Source organism: Bos grunniens, chromosome 28 (assembly GCF_055505025.1).
Source record: "Bos grunniens cultivar Pamir isolate PY7600 chromosome 28, Bosgru_T2T1.0, whole genome shotgun sequence".
Classification (NCBI taxonomy): Eukaryota; Metazoa; Chordata; class Mammalia; order Artiodactyla; family Bovidae; genus Bos; species Bos grunniens.
This window is the reverse complement of record NC_141192.1, coordinates 12534388-12556236: the sequence shown is the minus strand read 5'-3', so window position 1 is coordinate 12556236 and position 21849 is coordinate 12534388. Positions and strand designations below refer to the sequence as shown.

The following is a 21849-nucleotide window of genomic DNA, read 5'->3' as shown; positions in this document are numbered from 1 at the left end:
ACACACGAGTGCTAGCCAGGGGATGGGCATTCCAGACGAGGGGTCCACATGGGATGTGGAATCCACCAAGGGAGCCCTTAACTGGGTGATGGCAGCACCTTGGATGGAGAAACAGTGACAAGGGCGCCTCCCCTTGAGGCTGTGGGTCCTTGGGAAGCCAACAGCTTCCTCCCTGCAGCTCCCACAAGAGCCCTGCACTAAAGCTGACCGACAGGCAGAGCTGTGCACCTGTGTGCAAGGTGGAACCTGCTGGGAGAGCAAAGACCAGGACACAGGGCTGAACCTCCCCGGCTTTGGCTCCTCAGGGATGAAACTGGTGCCTCTATCCCTTCAACCTGAGCAGTCCTTTTAGGCACTGAGCTTTGTACCATAAGAGGGGCTCCTTGGCTGCAAGAAAATATGCTGGAAAATCACTGCACAGTAATTCATCCTTTACAAAGATCCCAAGGCTCTGCGATTTATGTCGCACCACGTCATCCCTCATCCCCAAAAGCTCTACATGGCATCTTACCAGGTCAAATGCCATCCTATTGTTTTCTAAAGTATTAACTAAAATTGGGCTTCCCTTGTGGCTCAGTCAGTAAAGAGACCACCTGCAATGCAGGAGTCCCAAGTTTGATCCCTGAGTCGGGAAGATCACCTGGAGAAGGAAATGGCAACCCACTCCAATATTCTTGCCCGGGAAATCCCATGGACAGAGGAGCCTGGTGGGTAACAGTCCATGGGGTTGCAAGAGTTGGACACGACTTAGCGAATAACAACCAAACCAAAATGAACAACTTTCCTTGGAAAAGCTACACAGCTCTACACTGTGTTAAAACTAGGGTCTGAAAAGCTGCCCTTGAGAATAAAATCCAAACCTTATTTCATGCTTTCCTTAGAAGTCAGACCAGCTTCCAGAACTTCAGCTCGGAGAGGCCCCACCATATGCACCAGGCATGGAAAAGAGAGGGACCTAATTAATGACAATTCATCTATTCCAGAGATTAAAGCTAGCCCTGATTCAAACACATCCCACCCAGAACTTGAGTCTGCATTCTAACTTCCGCCAGCTTCCTTGATCAATTTCTTCCTTCAAACACAGACAGCTAGGCAGACAGCAAGGCAATTAAAAAGATACTATGTATAAAATAGGTAAATAACTGGAGAACCTACTGTGTAACACAGGGAATTCTACACAATGCTTTGTGGTGATCTAAATGGGAAGGAAATCTACAAAAGAGGGGATATAGGATATACCTTTAGCTGACTCACTTAGTAAAAGTGAGAAACTAACAGCAGAAAATACTACAACATTGCACTCCAATAAAAAAATTAATTAAAAAAAAAAAAAGAAAAGAAGAAAAAGTTAGCCCAAAGAGATTATCCTCTGACCTTATTATCCTCGGAGCCACATCCAACAGCTCGTCTTAACATCTTCCAAACCATCATCCCAGGGGAGGACTAGGTTGAGCAGCATAAATGATCGTAATTGGGGGACAATGCAGATTTGAGAGACAAAAATGCTAGAGTCAGAAACCCACAGTGGAAACAGAAGGGCCACCAATGAAACAATCTGCTGTGTAGCCAGCAGTTCAGTCTCTGTACGTCAGCTGCCTTCACTACAAAAAGTCGGTTGGGATGGCCAATATCCAATGGAGTTGTTACCAGGAACAGCTTATAAAATCATCTCCTTAATAAGTCAGGCTTTTAACAGCCAAATGAACGGGTCTCATCAGCCTGTGGCCTACAAGTTGTTACAGGCAGTTTGTCAGCCCTCTCCATTCACTTTTAAAACAAACACAAGACATCGAAAAGGTGGCACTTGCTGCTTCCTGGCTCCAAAGGGGTTAAATAAAACAATGGGTCATAATTGGAAACTCCTGGTGCCCAATACTTTGAGCGACTTAACCACTCCAAGCTGGAGTTTTCTCTCTGGCAAAGTAGGAATCGTACCTCACAGAGTGGTAACAACGAAACGTGACAAAGCAGAGTGCCTGTCACAACAGTAGGTGCCCAACAATTGCTGGCTCTTCCTTCCTCAGAGCTATGCTTTCTTCTTCAGCTTCCCTGTCTAAAAGCCTGGCTTTCCACAGTCCCCAAACAGGCCACGCCAAGCCTACCAGTTGTCACCAACTCCCAATAATACTCCCCCCCACACACATACACAGGAATACTCAGGGATTCATCACCCACCATCCAAGGGTACCAGCCACCAGCCTTCCCTCCTCAAACAGCTGGCGCACCCTCAGGGAAGGAACTGAGCCCCAGCAGCTACTACTAAGATTTTCCCATGGTGCAATGCAACTCCCCCCAACTTTTCCCGGCCCACAGTTTCCAAAGAAACCTAGCAGGCATCGTGCATAATCAACCACAAGTCTCGCCGAGCAAAACAGACTTGAGCTCAGAGCAGAGGGAGCTAAGAAAATCAGAAAGTGAAAAGGCACGAGTGGTCCTGAAACCGGGTGCCAGGGACCAAAATTCAGGAGTACCAGCCCTGGCCTGGGTTTTATTCTTTTAGACCTTAACATTGATTAAAGGCTAGCAGAGGTTCTCAAAGGACTGATGGATGAAGAGTCTTAGAAAAGGGACTGACTAGACATACCTCCGAGGTCGCCCCGCAGGCTGGACCCGGCGGTCGCTAGTGGACCCCGCTGCGTGCCGCGGCACCTGGAGAATGAAGGCCTACAGTGCCGGGCATTGTTCACAGCAAGGGCGGGATTGGAGGAGGTGGGAAGCGGGGGGCGGCGGCGGGGAGGGTGTCCACGCATCAGCCCCTCCCCCGGCGGGCTGAAGGAAAGCAAATTTTCCCCGCGGCCAGCGCCAGGTAGATGAATGGCCCTCGCGACCTCCCCTCTCGGAGAACCGGAGAGAGGAGTTGCGGAAGGCGGATGCGAGGGGCCGGGCAGAGGGGTCTGACACTCACCGGCGCCCTCGGCGGGCTGCGGCGGCCCGACGACGCCGTTCAGGTAGAGGATGGGCAGCAGGTGAGGCTGCGTCTTCTCCAGCGCCGCCCGCAGGTCGTGGAAGTGGTCCCGCTCCTTGGCCAGCAGCAGCTTGAGAAGCAGCTCCGCCTTGGCGCCTCCCGCCTCCTCGTCCAGCTGCCGCCGCTCGCCGGGGCTCAGCGCTCCCGCGGCCTCGAGCAGCCCGAGCACGGCCTCCACCTCCGTCATGGCCTGGGCCAGGCTCTGCTGACACTGGGCGAGCAGCTCCCGGCGCTGGGGCTCCATGGTGGCGGCCGCCCCGCCCCGCCCGGCCGGACGGCTCCGGGCTCCCCGAGGCCGGCGGGCGCGCGCGCGCAGGCGGGCAAGCGGGCGGGCGGCGACGGGACCCGGGTGCCTCGGGGCGGCGAGCGCTGGCGGTCGCCCTAGCGCGCCGGGAGCCGCGAGGCCGCGGGGGCCATGGGCCGGGGCCTGGGCGGGCTGGGGACCCGGGCGGCTAGCGGCGCTCAGCAGCGGCCGCCTCCCGGGCTCAGGAGCGCAGCCATGTTGGCTGCGGCGGCGGCGGCGGCGGCGGGACTGGAAGAGGAGGAGGAGGAGGAGACGGAGGAGGAGAAGGAGGAGGCGGAGGTGGGGACGGCGGCCGGGGCGCGCCCGGAGGCCCGGCTCCAGCCGGGCATGCTCCCCCTCCCTCCCCCTCGGTGCGCGCCGCTCTCTCGCCGGCCCCGCGAGAAAAAACTCGCCCCGAAACGTCGGCCCCGGCGCCGCCCCCCGAACACAATCGCAACTGCGAGAGGAAAAGTGGCCCGGTCGTGTTCGCCAGGCCCCCTCGACGGCTCAGGGCCCGCCTCGGCGCAGCCCGGTCCGTGCGCCCCGGCCCGGCTCACCGGGGCCCCGCGACCGCCGCCCGCGCCGCCATGCCCGCGCCCCGCCGCCGCCGGTCTGTCCCTCCGCCCTCCTCTTCTCTCCCCTCCCTTCCCCCGGCCGGCCTTTCAGGAGCCCGGGCGGCCGGCCCCGAGGGGATGGGCGAAGGGGAGGGGTCCCCACCTCCCCGCCCCGAGCCCGCCTGGGAGGCGGGGACACCGCGCGCGCGGCCCTCCGGGTCTCCGAGGCCCAGGCTCCACCCGCGCTAGAGTACGCGGAGTTAGCGGCCGGGTGGGAAGCAGCCCGCCCCCTCAGCTAGGCACATGGCCAGCCCCCAAGCTATTGGAGACCCCCTCCGAACAAAACCCTTCCCCCCGGTCTAGGGTTTTCTAATCTGAAATACTCCACAATCAAGCCTGGAGACAACTGCGGGGATGTCCCCTAAACTTGGCCATCTCCAAATTTAGACCTCCCCCAAATCTGTGAGATATCCCCACTCACTGCAAGGAGCTCTTATATAGCAAATGATGGTGGTTTAGTCGCTAAGTCGTGTCCGGCTCATGCGACCCTGTGGACTGTAGCCCGCCAGGCTCCTCTGTCCCTGGGATTCTCCAGGCAAGAATACAGTCCCAGGGACAGAGGAGCCTGGCGGGCTACAGCGCATTGGTAGGCAGATTCTTTACCGACTGAGCTAGGAGGGAAGCCCTATATAGAAAATATACCAGTATTATCCCCTGAGACCGAGTTAATCAGGATTTATGCCTCACCCGCATTTTAGATGGGTTGGTCCCCAGTGTCTAAAGAAGTGGGATGTTGGGGGTCAGAGATGGAGGGATGGGTTGCTGGAAGAACAAGAAAGTGGTGGGGTGTGCTGTGGAGCCACCACGCCTTTTTGGCAAGAGAAGTGCTCTTCTTCCTAGGTGTCACCCCAGATTCCAGCTAGTCTCTGGAGAAGGTAAATCCATGGGCTGCAGAAGCCTTGCTCCCCTGATGGCCTCAATGACGATCTACACTTGGGTTCCAAGTCCAAGAAGGTCTCCTGCCCTTGTGGACACATACCGTTTACCTCTCCTAACCACAGGAGGAGGTCCTTAAAAGCTGGACTCCCGGCTGAGCACTTCCAATAATCCCACCTGGCTAGTGTAGAGTGGAAATCCCAGGGCTGGTGCATTCATTGAGTGAAGCTCATTTACAAACCCTGGGGATCACAGGGGCCTTTTCTGCTGTCACCCCCACCACCAGCATCACCACTTCCATGCTTCCCCTCAATAGCAGTTTTCTTCCATGCTGCTGCTTTTAGGGGGAGGAGTCACTTTTATTTAGTGGAAACAAACTCTATGTATAGTGATTAGAACAAAAGTACCAGAGTTTGCACTTCGGTTTTGAATTTCCTTTTAAGTAGCTACACGGTGCGGAAGCAAATCAATTGCCCTGGCTGTTCTCAGTTTTCTCCTGAGAAAAACAAGATGGGGGGGGAGAGTGTATCCCATCAGGGAATATGAACAAGCTCAAGGGTGTCAATGAAGCTTTTGAAATTATCTAAACCTTTTTTATAGACACATATTGTCTACAATGGGCTTCCCTGGTGGCTCAGGGGTAAAGAATCTGCCTGCCAATGCAAGAGACACAGGACCAATCCCTGGGTTGGGGAGATCCCCTAGAGAAAGAAATGGCTAACCCATTCCAGTATTCTTGCCTGCAGAATTCCATGGACAGAGGAGCCTAGCAGGCTACAATCCATGGGGTCACAGAAGAGTCAGACACGACTGAGTGACCAAACAACAACAACAGCAAATTGTCTACAATATGTATTTTTCTGGGACAGAAGTCCGTAACTTTCATCGAATTTATTAAGGGCTCCATGACCCAAAGTGGACCCAAAATGGTGGAACTCAACTCTTGTCAGAGGACTCCCTTCTTAGGTGGTCTGGGCTTCTATAACTGAGCAAAGTTCTAGGGGATGGGAAGGCTGTTCTACTGCCCAGTGCCAGGGGTCTAGACAGGCTCCCTCCCTGTCCTTCCCACTCCTGCCCCTGAAAGGTGGCTCCCCCTTCTGGTCACCTGTTCCCCAACATCCTAAATCATCTGCAAAGGCATCCACTCTTCCCCACACACTGGGAGCTCTGTTCCTAGTTGGATTAACTGGAAATCTAGGGGTGGGAGGGAGGTGGGACGGAAGAGGAGAAGTTTCGGAGACTAATTTGGTCTGTGGTTAGGACAAACGATGACTAAGTCCTAGGTCCAAAGAGTGCCTGGGTAGGAGAGGGCAGGAAGGAGGTGCCGTCTCCCAGTAACCCCTAGAAAGAGGTGCGGAGCTTGGGTGCTGTGTCCCTGGAAGCTTCCCCAGGAAGCAGTGAGGAAATGCATTTACTATGAGTGCTTTCTCCCAGGGGCTGCAGAGTGATAGATGATTACTTTCAGCAGACCCTTAATTGGAAACCCTGGGGTTTTATGCAAAACATAAATTCTGGAGGAAATCATTTACTTTATAAACATATTCAACCTTAGGCGTTCTTTAGCCAGTGACCTTGACATGACCTTGTATTTCTGTAGCATTTTAACCCCTTTAGGGCATCTTCCCTCACACCATTCCTTTTGTGCCCTGTTTTAGGTTGAATTGTGTCATCCCCCCCTCAAAAAAAATATGTTTGAGCCCTGACTCCCAGCACCTGTGAACATGACCTGATTTGGAAATAAGGTCTTGGCAGATGTAATCAAATTAAATCAAGGTCATGGGACTTCCCTGCTGGTCCACTGGTTAAGAATCTGCCTTGCAACGCAGGAGTCATAGGTTTGATCCTTGGTCAGGTAACTAAGATCGCATAAGCTGCAGAGCAACTAAGCCCATGCACCACACTCCAGTCCATGTGTCACAATGAAAGATCCATATGACATAACAGAGCTCCCACAACTAAGGCCCGACACAGCCAAATAAATAAATATTTTTAAAATGACATTATATTGGATTGTTGTTGTTTAGTCACTCAGTCGTGTCCAACTCTTTTGTGAGCCCATAGACTGTAGCCCACCAGGCTCCTCTGTCCCTGGGATTTCCCAAGTAAGAATACAGGAGTGGGTTGCTGGATTAGGGGGCCCTAATCCAGGGTCTAATGTTCTTAGAGAAGAGGGAAATTTGGACACAGACACAAGACCATGTGAAGACAGAGGCAGAGGTTGGAGTGCTATATCTACAAGGCAAGACACGCCAAGGATTGCCAGCAATCTCCAGAAGCTGGGGGAAAAGGCCTGAAATAGACTCTCCTGCAGAACTTCCCAGAAGGAACCGATTCTGCCAGCACCCCTATTTCTGACCTTCAGCCTCCAGAACTGTGAGCTAGTAAGTATCTATCACTTTAAGCTCCCCCAACAGTTTGTGGTAACCCACTCCAGTATTCTTGCCTGGAGAATCCCATTGACAGAGGAGCCTGGCGGGCTGGAGTCCATGGGGTAGAACAGAGTCAACACGACTGAGCGACTGAACAACAGTTTGTGGTAAGTTAGTACAGCGGTCCCAGGAAACTAGTGCAGTCTCATCACAGTGGCCAAAGGTGGGTGTCCCCATTTTACACATCACCTGGCCACCTCAGTCTTCTTCTGCCTAAGAATTTCTCTACAGATTTGCAGACCTTTCCTCCTTCTGACCTTAGAGGCAGAGGGCCTCTCCTCCTTGACGACAGCCCTCCAGACTCGGGAGAGAATCTTTGCACCCCCTCCCTGCACACAGACACACACACAAATGGCCTCCCTTTCCCTTTGTCAACAAACAGGCCTGAGTCTCCCAGTTCTCAAAGGGGCCCTTCCCTTTCTCGTGTCCTCAGGAAAGAACCAGTGCCTGACAACAGAACCTCCACCTGCTCATGGACCCCATATCCCTCGGTTGGAGCTTTGCAATCTGACTTCTGAGAACAATTCCCCCTAGAGAACTGCTCCCCCAACTTAGGTCTCCTGACACCACCCCAAGGCCTTTCCTTCACTCTGGAGCAGGACAGACTTGAGCTCAGATCCCAGCGCTGACACTCACTCCCTAGCCCACTCCCTGGGCTAGTTACTTAACGTTTCTGAGCCTCCATTTCTGCCTCTCAACCTTGGGACTGAACATCCCCCTTTGGTGGAGTTACTAGGAGTATTCAGTGATAGGACTTAAATGAAGCCCTCAGTATGTGGCAGGCATATGAACCCCATAACGTAGTGCTTGATCAGGCAACTACAGCAGTGGGAATGCCTGATTTATTTACTTTTTAAATGTTTACTTGGCTGCACCAGGCTTAAGGTGTGGCATGCAAATTCTTAGTTGTGGTATGTGGTATCTAGTTCCCTGACCAGGGATCAAACCTGGGCCCTCTGCATTGGGAACATGGAGTCTTAGCCACTGGGCCACCAGGGAAGTCCCTAGAATGCCTGACTTATAGAATGGCTTTGCACCTTATTAGCTGGGTTGTTGTTGTTTAGTCACTAAGTCATGTCTGACTCTTTTGTGAACCCTGTAGACGGTAGCCTGCCAGGCTTTTTTGTCAATGGAATTTCCCAGGTAAAAATACTGGAATGGGCTGCCATTTCCTCCTGCAAGAGAATCTTCCCAACCCAGGGATCAAACCTGGGTCTCCTGCATTGCTGGTAGATTCTTTACCACAGAGCTACCTGGGAATCCTATTAGCTGCATGACACTGGATAAACCTCTTGTGCCTTAGTCTCTTCATCTATTGATGAGGGATAGTCTCAAGAATTATATCAAAGGAGTTAATGCTCAATCAATAGCAGGTGTACTGTTCTTTTGGCTTCCACCGTCTCCTCTGTCTGAAAGGAAAGGCTCCCTGTAGCATGTAGCAACAGGTTTTCAGCAGTTGTTTTTAGGCTTCTGAAAGCATGGTGTGGGCTCCAGCAGAAAGACATCTATTTCACTTCTATTCAGAGGACAGGTGAGGACAGGGGCCCTTTCTCTGTTGTTCTCTGCTGTACCCACCTCCCACAACGCCTGGCATGTGGTGGTGGGTGCTCAACTGATACTTTTTAATTAATAAGTGAACAGAATGAATGAATGAATGAACAAAAGAATTGTGCACTAAGGCCCTGGTTCAAAAAAATAATACCTGCTAAAAAAAAAAAAATGGAAAGATGAGGAAAGAGACCATCTGAAAAAGGGGCAGCATCAGAAACATCACAAGAGAGGTTGTATTCTTGCTTGGAAACTTCCACAGGCAGAGGAGCCTGGCAGGCTATAGAAGGTGGGGCTGCAAAGAGTTGGACATGACTGGGTGACTGAGCACCAAGAGTGGGTCACATCTGCAGGTAGGGGGCAGGCTGGGAGCTCCAGGCAGAGCCACCACCCCTGGAAGGCTAAGAACCAGGACCCCATCCTCTCCTGCACTGTCCTGCATACATCCTTGGCTCACAAGACCCCACTAAAGATGTGTCTCCTCAGAAATCCATTCCCCAGCTTAGTGTAGCCCTGAGGGTGGGCATGGCCCACTCCAGGTTTCTGCAAGCACAGTCTTACCAAGAATTTTAACCCTTTGATTTAGAGTTGATTCTTCACATTTCAGCTTAGATGTTACCAGCTTTAGGATGGTAACATGCTTTACATGCCTTCCTGACTTCCTCTCAAAAGGGCTAGATGTTTCTGCTCCTAGCTACAATTGCAACTTTTTACCTCCCCTTTATTAACATTTATCAACATTCATCCTCAAAATTGCTTCCCAGGTGACTCAGTGGTAACGAATCTGCTTACCAATGCAGAAGATGCAGGTTCAATCCCTGGATCAGGGAGATACCCTGGAGGAGGAAATGGAAACCCACTCCAGTATTCCTGCCTGGACAATCTCATGGACAGAGGAGCCTTGCAGGCTACAGTCCACGGGATCACAAAGAGTCAGACATGACTAAGCGCCCAAGCATGTATGTGCATCCTCAAAACTGCCAGTTTTCTTCTCTCTATCCCCTTGGTACACAGAATGCACCCTCACAAAGATGTCCATGCCGTAGTCCTCAGAACAGTCCTCTAAATATGAAATATATTATGTTCCCCAGCTGAAGGGACTGAGCAGATGTGACTAAAGTGACAGACTTTGAAATCAAGAGCACAGCCTAAATTATCCAGGTGGGCCCGATCTAATCAAAGCAGAGGATTTTCTCAGGCTGGAGGCAATAGAAGGGCAAATTGGAGAGATTCCAAGCATAAGAAGGATGTGACAGCCATTGCCAGCTGAGCTATAGGAGTCCACATGCAAAGGGGGCAGAGAGAGGGTCTAGGAATGAAAGGTGGTCCCCAGCTGGCAAAATAATAGGGAGAGCAGTCTTGCGACAGCAAGAAACTAGGTTCTGCCGACAATCTGAATGAGCCTAGAAGTGGATTCTTCCCATGACCGACCAATTAGAGCCACCTGGACACCACCTTGACTTTCACCCTGGCAAGACCCTGGGCGGAGAAAACCAGTCCAGCTGTCTGGATCTTGGACCTGTAAAGCTGTGAAATCTTAGAGGTAGGTTTTTTTAAAGTTTGTAGCAATGTTGTTATGGCAACAGAAAACTAACGATCCTCAAAGAGTATGAGCTCTTCTGGGACAGAAACAATAACCACTACCCACTGTAGAATCCTCAGTCCCTGCCAGAGTGCCCGCCCCCTGGTAGGCACTCAAAAAACAGTATCTGTACCAACAGAAACCTGCTCCTCCACCAGGACTTACTTTGGGGGTAATTTTTTATGGTGTGTTTGGAAAACAGAATCTAGTCCTCCAACAGCAATTGGTGGGGAAGTTTTCACAGGAAGATACTTAGAAAGCAGGCCTGGCCTTCTCTGCAGGCTGAGTGACTGGAGCCCCAGGGGCCTCTTGACCCTGGACTTTCCCAGTGGGTGAAAGACAGCTGTTCCCTGGAGAAGAAACAGGTCCTCGTGTCTGCTCCCTGTATGCAGCCCCCTCAGAGGTAAGCAAGGCTGCCTTCGAGAGGGAGTCTGTGCATGGGTGCGCATATGCACAACAAGAGTAAGGGCGTTGTGGGGAGGAATGGGGCTGTCTCAGTGTGAGCGTGGTATGAGCGGAGAAGCAAGGATCCTTTCATGGTTACACCCTGGGAATTGCAGGTGGCCCGACATCTGAGATATGACATTTCAAAGGATTTCCTTGAAGAATTCCTTAAAAGAATGAACTCTCCTGGGATGCCAAAAATGGAATTCTATTTATGAAAACATCACATTTCACATAGCTCTTTAGGAATGTTATGATGATGAAGTGAACTACACCTGTTTAGAAAAACATTGGCTTCAGCTTGGCTCTTGGTAGCATCTCAAATTGTGAAGACATTTTTCTTCCAGATTGTTTTTGCTCTTAGTTCAGGAAAACTCAGAGGCAAATGCCCTAAGATTTTCAAACAAGTAATCGGAGAGTGGCTCATACCTAGTGATGAAGCTTGCCTGGAGTGCAAGGACAGGGCGAAATTCTGAGTGAGCCCGGAGATTCAAAGCACTTAAGAACCTTAGAAAGGAGCGCACCTGCTCATGGTGCCCATCACCATGCTCAGGAATGCCCTAATGGAGCACTTCCATCTTTCTGGTCTAAGCCAGGGACTCTAGTCTGAGAGGTCCACTGTCTCAAAAAGCAAAAGATGACAGTTCCCCTTTCTGAGTGCCTACACACTAGGCACTGTACCGAAGGCTTTCCCTACCGTCCAAATTCCTCTCCCTACACCCATGGGCAATAAGAACTACAATCAGCTCCGTGTTACAGAGGAGGGACCCAAGGCTGCTCCGAGCCCTCCTAACTGTGTCTCCCATCTTGCAGGAGAGAGAAAATCTCTAGGGTAAGAGAGTGGCTGAGAGGCCTCAGAAGAGTTTTTTTTAAAAAATTATTTCTTTCTTTTTGGCCACAGTGGGTCTTGGTTGCGGTGTGCAGGCTTTCCCTAGTTGCCGTGAGGTGGGGCTATTCTTCATCGTGGTGCATGGCCTTCTCCTGGCCATGGCTTCTCTTGCTGCAGGGCACAGACTCTAGGTAACACACAGGCTCAGTAGTCGCAGCGTGCAGGCTGTAGAGCATGGGTTCAGTAGTTGGGGCACACGGGCTTTAGTTGCTCCGCAGTATGTGCAATCTTCCCGGACCAGGGATTGAACCCATGCCCCCTCTATTGGTAGGCAGATTCTTATCCCCTGCACCACTAGGGAAGTCCTCAGAAGAGCTTTGGCCAGTGCATCAATACTACCCCTGCCAGAATGTATAATAAATTGGTATAGCCACTATGGAAAATAATACGGAGTTTCCTCAAAAAACTGAAAACACAGTTGCCATATGATCCTACAGTCCTGCTCCTGGGCATGTACCCAGACAAAACTATAATTCAAAGAGACACATGCATCTGTGTGTTCATTGCAGCACTGTTTACAAAAACCAAGACATGGGAGCAACCTGAATGTCCATCGACAGATGAGCGGACAAAGAAGATGTGGTACACATACACAGTGGAATACTACTCATCCCTAAAAAAGTAATGCCGTTGGCAGCGACATGGATTGCTAGAGATTATCATACTAAGTGAAGTAAGTCAAAAAGACAAATACCGTATGATACCATTTACATATGGAATATAAAATACCATACAAGTGAACATATATATATGAAACAGAAATAGTCACAGACATAGAAAACAGACCTGTGGTTGCCAAGGGGAGGGAAGGATTGGGAGTCTGACATTAGCAGATACAAACTATTATACATAGGATGAATAAACAACAAAGTCCTAGTGTATAACACAGGGAACTCTCTTTAATATCCTGTGGTAAACCATAATGGAAGAGAATATATATAGCTGAATCACTTTACTGTACAGCAGAAATTAAACACAACATGGTAAATAAACTGTACTTCAATTAATTAAAAAAAAAAAAAAATACCCCTGCTTTCAGAGGAATGGAATCCAGCCACTACAGAACAAGCTAGAAATCAATAGCTGTCTTGCAGACACATGTAAATCACATGTAAAGCACATGTAAATCAGATGCAAATGGACCCAAGACCTAGTAAGACTCTTGGAGGTGGTGAGAATGAACCCGAGTCAGAAACAGCATGTTAGAAGGGATGGAACACTGGCTTTCGGTTGCCAGCCGGGAACCACCGGCGCTGTGCAGTTTTACTGGAGTTGTTCCTTGGCGGGAAAGCCCCTCTGTGGGCGTCCTTGTTCCGGCAAGCACAGACGCACAGGTGTTCCTGCATCCGTGGCAACGGGCGACAGCGCAGGTAGTGGCTTCGGTGGAAGGCCGTGGAGACCTCAGAGACTGAATGTACTGATGGACAGTGGCCAGACCACATACAAAAATAGAACTCTGACCCACAGTCTGAAGCAACCAGTTTAGAAAACCAGCTGATCTGTCTGCAGAAACCAAACAACAACCCGTCTAGCAATCAGCCTCAAAGAGCCAGGATTTAATAACTGACTACTTCCCTAATTTTGTATCTTCTTATAACTTCACACCAACAAAAGAAAGCCAAATATGCTCCCCTAACCAATTACATAGGATGTGTGTGTGAGTGTGTGTGTGTGTGTTAAGTCACTTCAGTCGTGTCCGACCCTTTGCCACCCTATGGGCCATAGCCCATCAGGCTCCTCTGTTCATGGGATTTTCCAGGCAAGAATACTGGAGTGGGTTGTCATGTCCTCCTCCAGGGATCTTCCCGACCCAGGAACTGAACCTGCGTCTCTTACAGCTCCTGCATTGGCGGGCAGGTTCTTTACCTCTAGTGCCACCTGGGAAGCCCTACAGACGAAGTCTACTAATTAATGCACCCCATGCCAACAGCCTCCAATCAGAGCACACCTGAAGTATGCTTCCCCTTTTTCCACTAAAAACTTTATCCCTTCTCTGCACACCAAAAGCAAGTGATGGTGGCTGACTCGCTTGCTATAGCAAACTCAGAGTATACAGCCTTTGCTTATTCTCATCTGAGTTATCTTTGTTTCTTTCCACACTTCCCAATTGTTGAATTTCTTAGTGACTCTGTTTTCTTACTTGTAAACCTAGGATATTAATTTGGGGCATGAATCTTGGGGGATGAAACTGCCTTAGGTTGTTGGGGAGCCTCCTGATAAGCCCCTACTCCTGGGGTCACCTCTGATCTCCATTCAGCAGCCACACACCCCACTCCCTGCTCGTTCTCTGCACATGGAGGTGCATCCGCACGTCCAGTGCCTTCACTGCTCTCGAGGGAAGAGCCCGAAACCCAGGTGGGGAACTGCCCGCTTACCCGAGGTCCTCTCCTCTGGAGGTCTCTGAGAAACCAGTCCTCAGTCTTCAGTTTCTCCCCTCTGACTCCCAGGCTCTGAAAGCCAGCACGTGAGCCCTTTTAGGAGTCCCACAGGCGTCAGCTTATGCCTCTGGTGAAATTGAAGTGGACAAAAGAGGGCAAAAGTCCACGCAGCACCGAGCTGCCAGGAGCCATGGGAACTTCCCAACCAGGGAAGGCCAGTCGTGGCCTGTACACAGAGCTCTGCTCTCTGGAGGGAGTTTTCCTCTTTGGTTTCAGGGTGCCCCACCCAGCCTCTCTGAGTCTCTTTTATTCGGGGAGGCTGGTTGACTCCAGAGGAATTCCTTCTTTCCTGAGGTTGGCTCCACCCCAGGCTGGCCCCACCTTCTCACTGCAAGACAAAAGCCAGAAAAACACAATAGTAATAGTTACCATTCTTGTTAGCATGGTGCCATGTGTGGACTGTGTTCATCCTCAGAAAAACCCCGTGAAGTAGATACTACAAATGGAGTCACAGAGAAGTCAAATGATGTGCTCAAGGTCACACAGATAGTAAGTAGGAGAAGAGCGGTGAGGGCCCAGGTCTGGAGGTAAATTCTGCAGCCCTTCAGTCTACTGCTCCTGAATGTCTTCAAATGAACACAGATGCTAATAGAAGAATCTTTAGGGAGTTCTAAAGTTCGGAGCAAGATTCGTTTACATTTCAAAGAAAGGCTAGTTTCTCTCTCGTTTACTAATGTTGGTTCTACAAACGTTTGTCAACCCAAGAGAAATACCAAGAGAACTGAAATGAAGACCTTCTCCACCTCACTTTTCTAAGAATGAGGAGGCCTCCCTGCTAATCCCCCACCAGTCACTTCAGAGCCTCCCAAAGAGGGAAACCCATCGTACGTTCCAAAGAGAGAAGACCGTACATCTCACCGGACAATACATGTGACACCAGAGCAGTGATTGTGACATCCAGGTCCCTGGACCCCAGGCCAGAACCTGCAAGGCCAGATCCTCCAGGGCAGAGGTCTAAGGACCTGAATTTTTAACCAGCACCCCAAGTGAATCCCGTCTATAGTCTAGGAAACAGTGAACCCAAAGCTGGGCCTCTCTGAGGTCCCTTCCTACTTGACACAGCTTGTGTTGTAGCCTGAAGAGCTTCATGCTAACTTGCATACCCACCCTACCAACATCCCCTGAGCGCTGTGCTGGGCAGGTGGAGGGGCTGCAGAGTTGCAGGCAGGGCACCCCCCACAAAACACACACCCCCACCCTTGCTCAGCTCCAGTGCTGCCATTTTTATCAGAACCCAGGCCCTGGAGGCACAGGACCAAATGAGACCACATTGTTAGAGATCTGTCTTTCTCCCTGATGAGGTTCTACGCTATGGGAGGAAAGAAGCCCAGTTCACTCATTTTTATTGGTTAACTCCCTCCTATCACCCCCTCCCTGCGGCTGACACTTTCGAGACTTTCAGTAATTGTCAGCTGAATGAATAAATTAATGACAAAGGGAGACAGATGTGTTAACAGCTAACAGTAATTTGAGCAGAATGGAGTAAGTGCTAAATGATGGTGGAATGAGTCATTATTGCTGACGGGGAAGGAAGAGGGGGGAAGATATTCATACTCTCTCCCCTGTACTGTCAAAACAGAATCTTAATTCTTCCTCTCTTCCTGTCTCTCCTGCATAGAGAAGACAGCAGAATGCGCACGTGTATGATTTAAGTGATTCCAAAGCACATACCAGCATCGTCACCCCCTCCCCAGCTCCCCAGATTAATTATGAAATAGAACCTTGCTAGAATCCCAGAAGTTTGAATTCAGAAGTTGAGCTCCTGTGTTCCCCTCATGGCAGCCCATCACCCCCCTCTCTTCCCCCGCACCCAGACTCTGTCCTGAATCTGGTGTGAACCATTTTCTTGCTTTTATCATTGAACTGTGAATGCATATACATGCCCGCTCAGTTGCTAAGGCATGTCCAACTCGTTGGGATCCCATGGACTGTGGCCCGCCAGGTTCCTCTTGTCCAAGGGACTCTCCAGGCAGGCAGGAATACTAGAGTGAGTTGCCATTTTCTCCTCCAGGGGATCTTCCCAACCCAGGGATTGAACCCGTGTCTCCTGCATTGGCAGGCAGATTCTTTACCACTGAGGCGCCTGGGAAGCCCATATGAATGCATACACCACCAGACAACACACTCTCTAGAGTTACCTGGTTTTGAGTGTTCCACACTGGCACATTTTCTTTTGTGGTGTGCCCATTTTTTGGAGTTTTGCCCATGCCATCATGGTTCATTCCTTCTCACTGCTGTGTGGTCCAGTTTACTGTATAAACACAGCCCCCCCATTTCCTTGGATTTCTTCTAGTGATGGTCATTAGGACTGTGTCAAGTCTTTGGTGATACTAGCAATGCTGGTATATGTAATTCCTATGGTACTAAGGTACACGCGCCAATCTCTTCTGTATTTAAGAGGAATTGCTGAGTCATGGGGTATGTTTAACTTTACCAGGTGATACCTGTTTTCTGAAGTGGTTGCAGCCAAAAAAAAGTACATTCTTTTCGCACATAAATGAAGACAGTGCGTCAGCTGGTATGGTACTCCATGGTATAAGATCCTTCCATTGTGCTTCATTCTCCTCTGCACAGGACTGGAGCTGCTTGAACTCCCAGAAGACTGCTTGAGCTCCAGCCATCACATCTAAATTCCAGCCAACAAAAAGGAGGAAAAAAAAAAGTTTCACCCTTTTCCTTTGAATATACTTTCAGAAAGTCACACTAGCCACTTCCTCTTATTTCCCAGTGGCCAGACTTAATCTCATGGACACAATAAACTGCAAATGATTGTAGGAAATGTAGTCTTTATTCTCGGTACCAACATGCCCAGCTAAAAGTTGAGAGTTCCATCATGAAGGAAGAAGAGAGAATAGATTTGTAGGACAATGAACAATCTCTGCCATAGACTGGCCTAGCTCAGAAGAGCACTTGTAAGCAGATCTGCCTAATTGCTTCCCCATGTAAACATACACACTGACATATCCCACAACACAAAACACTGGAGGGTAAAATACACCTTTAACAAGGCCACGTTCTTAAGCTTTGCAAGTTACACTATCTGTTCACCTAGAAAACTAGGTAGTGCCCACATGGTCAATTTTACAGTAAGTTTCTTTCCTCTGGCTATAGTGTTGCCATCCTTCTCTCTGGGTCCTCTACTCCTGATTTTTTAAAGTTAGGGCTTTTCTCCCAGACCTCTCCTAATTAACTGGTATTTTATGTCCCTTTGAAACATAAACACTGCATTGAAACCAAATGGGTTGGGCCTAGAAGCCCATACATCCAGCCTAGGTAAATAAGGTAAGCATATAAAATTAACTGCATGCAAATACATTTTTAACAACCCAGAAATTATCCATCTCAAAAGTCTTCCAATGCTTCTGACTAGAAAAATATGACCAAACCTTTGGCTCCCCAGGCCCTTTGTAATCTGACCCTGACCTATCTTTTTAGCTTTAACTTACCACTGTCCAAATGGGCTTCTCAGGTGGCACAGTGGTAAAGAATCTGCCTGCCAATTCAGGAGACACAAGAGCCACAGGTTCGATCCCTGGGTCGGGAAGATCCCCTCGAGAAGAGAATGACTACCTCCTCCAGTATTCTTGCCTGTAAAATCCCATGGACAGAGGAGCCTGATGAGCTAGAGTCCATGGGGCCGCAAAGAGTCGGACACGACTGAGCAACTGAGCACACACACATTGTCAAAAATGGGCCAAAATATAATAATGACGACGATGATAACAATAACAACAATGATACCGGAAGTTACCATTAAATGAGTGTGTATTATGTGCCAGTTAGTCTTAGCCTATTGACATACATTCCCTCATTTAATCTTCTATGGTGTTGGTATTTTTGCCTTTTTACACGTGAGGAAACTGAGGCTCAAAGGGAGTTTCCCCAAAGTCTTAAAACTGATGTGATAACCAGAATTCTCTGATTTGGTCAAACCCACTGTTTGAGAATATGGCTCAAGTGACCTTTTCTCCACAACCCACCGCTCTTCACCCCTGAGCAAAATGCCTCTCTGTGCTTCCCTGTAACCCCTCCCTTCTTGTCTGTAGTCCTTTCCACCACGTGTTCCACAAATCGTCACTGGGCACCTATTATATGCCAGGCGTTGTGTTGTGTGGCCTTGCTCCTGTCTCTCTGCCCAGCTAGATCTGGGAATGTTGTGTCTGGGAGGAATTGTGTCTCTTCTAAAAAAAAGTCAAATTATTTTAATTATGCTTAAAATATCTGTAACATGAAAATTATCATCTGAATCCTTTTTTAAACTCATTCATTTATTTATTTTTGACGGTGTTGGGTCTTCGTTGCTTTGCACAGGCTTCAGCTGGTTGCAGTCAGTGTGGGCTACTCTTCCTCGTGGCACGTGGGCTTCTCACCGCAGCGGCATCTCAGGGCCTCAGTAGCTGTGGCACACAGGCTTAGTGGCACCGGGCATGTGCAACCTTCCTGGACCAGAGATGGAACCCATGTCCCTTGCATTGACAGGTAGATTCTTATATCTAGTGCACCACTAGGGAAGTGGGAAGTCCCTTCTTAACCACTTCTAAGTCTACAGGTCAGTAGTGTTAAGTATATTCACACTGGTGTGCAAGCAATCTCCAGAACTCCTTTTCATCTTGCAAAGCTGAAACTCTACATGCATTAGAGAACAGCCCCCCAATCCCCTCTTCCCTCTGCCCTCAGCAACCCCCATTCTACTTTCTGTGTCTGTGAATCTGACTACTGTAGGTCTACGACATCATATGAGTGGAATCATACAATATCGTCCCTTTGTAATTGGCCTGTTCTACTTAGCGTAATGTGCCCATGGTTCATCCACGTTGTAGCATGTGACAGGATTGCCTCTCCTTATAACCCTGGATAATACTGTGCTGCATGTATTTACCACATTTTGTTTATCCAGTCATCTGCTCACTGACACTTGGGTTGCCTCCACCTCTGATTATTGTGAATAACGTTGCTATGAACATGGGCATACAAAAGCACCATGAGATACCACTTTCAATCCTTTTGGATGTATACCCGGAGGCAGAATCACCCAGCAATTGCTGGGCCATACGGCAATTCTCTGTGTACTATTCTGAGGAATCATGATACTGTTTTCTGCAGTGACTACACCATTTTCCATTCCCACCATCAGTGAAAAAGGGATCCCATGTTTGCACATCCTCACCACCACTTGTTATTTTCTGGGTTTTTCTTTCTATGCTTTCTTATTGAAGCGAACTGACCCATGAACAAGGCAGGATTAATCCTTGTATAATTTATAGTCAGCTCTCCATACCTTAGGTTCCTCCGAACCCTTAGATTCATCCAGCCATGGACCATGATAGTAACTGTAGTATTTACTATTGAAAGGTTTTGTGTCTAAGTGGATCTGTGCAGTTCAAATCCATGTTGCTCAAGGGTCAATTGTATAGATGACGTGCTTTTTGAGTAGTAGCCATCCTAATGGGTGCGACGTGGTTTAGTGTTTAAATTCTCGCTAAATAAGCCTGACTCTGGCATATAGAATGTTTGTGGAGTGACTGAATGATTTCACCACAAATGGATGGGATAGTTGTGTTTCCCAAGGTTTTTTCCATGAAGAAATAGTCAAGAACCTGAATTGAATTAACCGTGAGACCGCACACCCTCTACAGAACAGTGGCTTTCTTCTGAGCCCCAAGGGGTTTGTCCTTCCCTATCAGGTGCCAACGACCCACCCTCAGTCCCCTTGGTGGGCAGCTCCTTAGTGGTAAGCAAGAGGTGGCCGGTCCTTAGGGCGACCTCTCCAACCTGGCTCCACTCTGCATAAAGCAAGCAAATCTAGGAGAAAGAAACTCACAGGCATGCCAAATCCAAGGACCCCCAAGCCCATCCCTGCCTCCCACTCTCCCCTGCTGGTCCCACCAGAGATGCTCTGGGAGTGGAGGAGGGGAGCAGGAGCCCAGCCAACTTTCCCCTCCACCCTCTGTGCTCAGTGGAGCAGAGAGAGTCACATTTCAGCAACGCTCCCAGGCCAACTTGAAAGCCGAAACAAGCGGCCACACTGCCTTGTGAGAGCTCCTCCGGATGCCTGCAGGCTTATGCTGGGCTGAGTCACTTCCTCACCTTAATTCTCCCCTAATTCCTTCCCTTTCTCTGCAGCTTCACTCCCGGCACCACTGTCTGGGCGTGGAATGTCTGGGGAAGCTGCACAGGTGGGGCGGCTGGGCTGTCTGCCTAGATACTGCAAACATGACCAGGACTGGGGATAGAGGACGTGGGGGGCAGGAGTGGGGTGCAAATCCAAGCCAGATTTGTCTGCTGGCTCTGAGGAGCATCCTAATCCCTGAAGCCAATTTGACCTCTGCAAGTCTGAGCACAGAGTTGTCACCTCCTGGCAGGATTCCTGAGGGGCCCTGAACAGGGGCTGCTGGAGGAAGGGGCAGACGATGGAGAGGAGCAGAGGAAAGGGTAGGGAGTCATGACTGCTTTTGCATTCCAGGGACCTCCATCCCACGGTGCCTGCCCTGGAGAACAGGGCTGCCTCCTGGAAGGTCAAGTTCAAAGGTGGTCTTCTATGTGCCAGTTTCCTGGAGGTCACAATGGTTAGCTTGAGCCAGCCTGTTTCTGGAAGTACAGCTGTTCCTCTTACCTGTGTGTACCATTTCTTCCCCTGTCTACAACGAAAGTTTTCTTTTAGGATCCTGGGTTCTATGTCTGTATCTCTTTTGCACTGTTTCCTGTGTCTGCCTGCCTCAGCTTGTATATCCTCAGATAGAAACCAGAGCACAGTTTTAATTTTCATTAAAGTTATTCATTCACATCGCTCCAAGAGGCAAATCGTGGTGCAAAACTTATGAAAAAGCTCTCTCCCTCATGAGCGCTCTCCTTCAATTTCTATGACTCATTCTTTAGGCATTTGCCATAATTTCCTAAATAATATTGTTTTATTACTACTTCAACGATTTTTCAGCTTTAGGCACTATTTATTATTGTCTTCTCCACTCCAATAACCCACTCTCCCTTCCTGGCCTCCATCCTCCCAATATAACCGTATAATGATTTGACTAGAACAACAGTTGGTGTTTATATTATTACCATTTGGTGAACACGATTCCCATGTGTTTACACTAAAAGCCATGGCATGGATTATGATTATTTCTCTTTTCATGCATCAGCTTTTATTTTCCCCTAGAGTTACTAATCATCCCCCCACCCCGATTCACTTAGTTTTCTTTGTACTCAATGCCAAACTCTTCCAGTTCCTGAAATCTCCCCTCATTACCTTTAGATGATGTTCTGCTGCTGCTGCTGCTGCTAAGTTGCTTCAGTCGTGGCCAACTCTGTGTGACCCCATAGATGGCAGCCCACCAGGCTCGGCCGTCCCTGGGATTCTCCAGGCAAGAACACTGGAGAGGGTTGCCATTGCCTTCTCCAATGCATGAAGTGAAAAGTGAAAGTGAAGTCGCTCAGTCGAGTCCGACTCTTCGCGACCCCATGGACTGCAGCCTACCAGGCTCCTCCATCCATGGGATTTTCCAGGCAAGGGTACTGGAGTGGGGTGCCATTGCCTTCTCTGAGATGATGTTCTACCAGTTTCATTTTCTTGAAGCAATCTCTCCTGGAGCTTCCTGACCTAATCAGATTTAGGCTAGGTGTCGCCTGGGCCTGTTGTACTATTTTTATCTAGCAATCTTTCTTCACTAACATCTTAGAGTTAGATTCCTGCTTCCTGCTGTCTTTTTCTTGCCTTACAAACTTATTTTGGTGAAACATATCTTCCAATAGCCTCTTGAGTACATGAAAACAATTTTTTTCTG

General features: G+C 49.3%; 1 protein-coding gene and 2 long non-coding RNA genes across 12 annotated transcripts in view; 2 read left to right on the top strand and 1 right to left on the bottom strand.

Annotated features, from left to right (window-relative positions):
- Positions 1-3906, bottom strand: part of DLG5 (discs large MAGUK scaffold protein 5) — a 123659-nt gene extending 119753 nt beyond the window's left edge. For 5 of the 9 annotated variants that reach the window (XM_086381819.1, XM_086381820.1, XM_086381823.1 and 2 more), the window contains exon 1: positions 2906-3905. In XM_086381819.1, the coding sequence (XP_086237945.1) occupies positions 2906-3209 (304 nt within the window). In that variant the 5' untranslated portion in view covers positions 3210-3905. Of the gene's footprint in view, positions 1-2905 lie in introns of all 9 variants that reach the window. The other 4 variants (XM_086381816.1, XM_086381817.1, XM_086381821.1 and 1 more) reach the window with 1 other exon arrangement.
- A 2824-nt stretch (positions 3907-6730) lies between these two features.
- On the top strand, positions 6731-16842 carry LOC147342859 (uncharacterized). Of its 2 annotated transcripts, none has more exons than XR_015156774.1 (3): positions 6731-10258; positions 10579-10700; positions 16506-16842. It is a non-coding gene; the product is annotated as an uncharacterized LOC147342859 (long non-coding RNA). The 2 variants fall into 2 exon arrangements; XR_015156773.1 differs by lacking the exon at positions 16506-16842 and adding an exon at positions 12140-12277.
- A 1568-nt stretch (positions 16843-18410) lies between these two features.
- Positions 18411-20857, top strand: LOC147342858 (uncharacterized). The gene is made up of 2 exons (XR_015156652.1): positions 18411-18547; positions 20532-20857. It is a non-coding gene; the product is annotated as an uncharacterized LOC147342858 (long non-coding RNA).
- Positions 20858-21849: the final 992 nt, after the last annotated feature.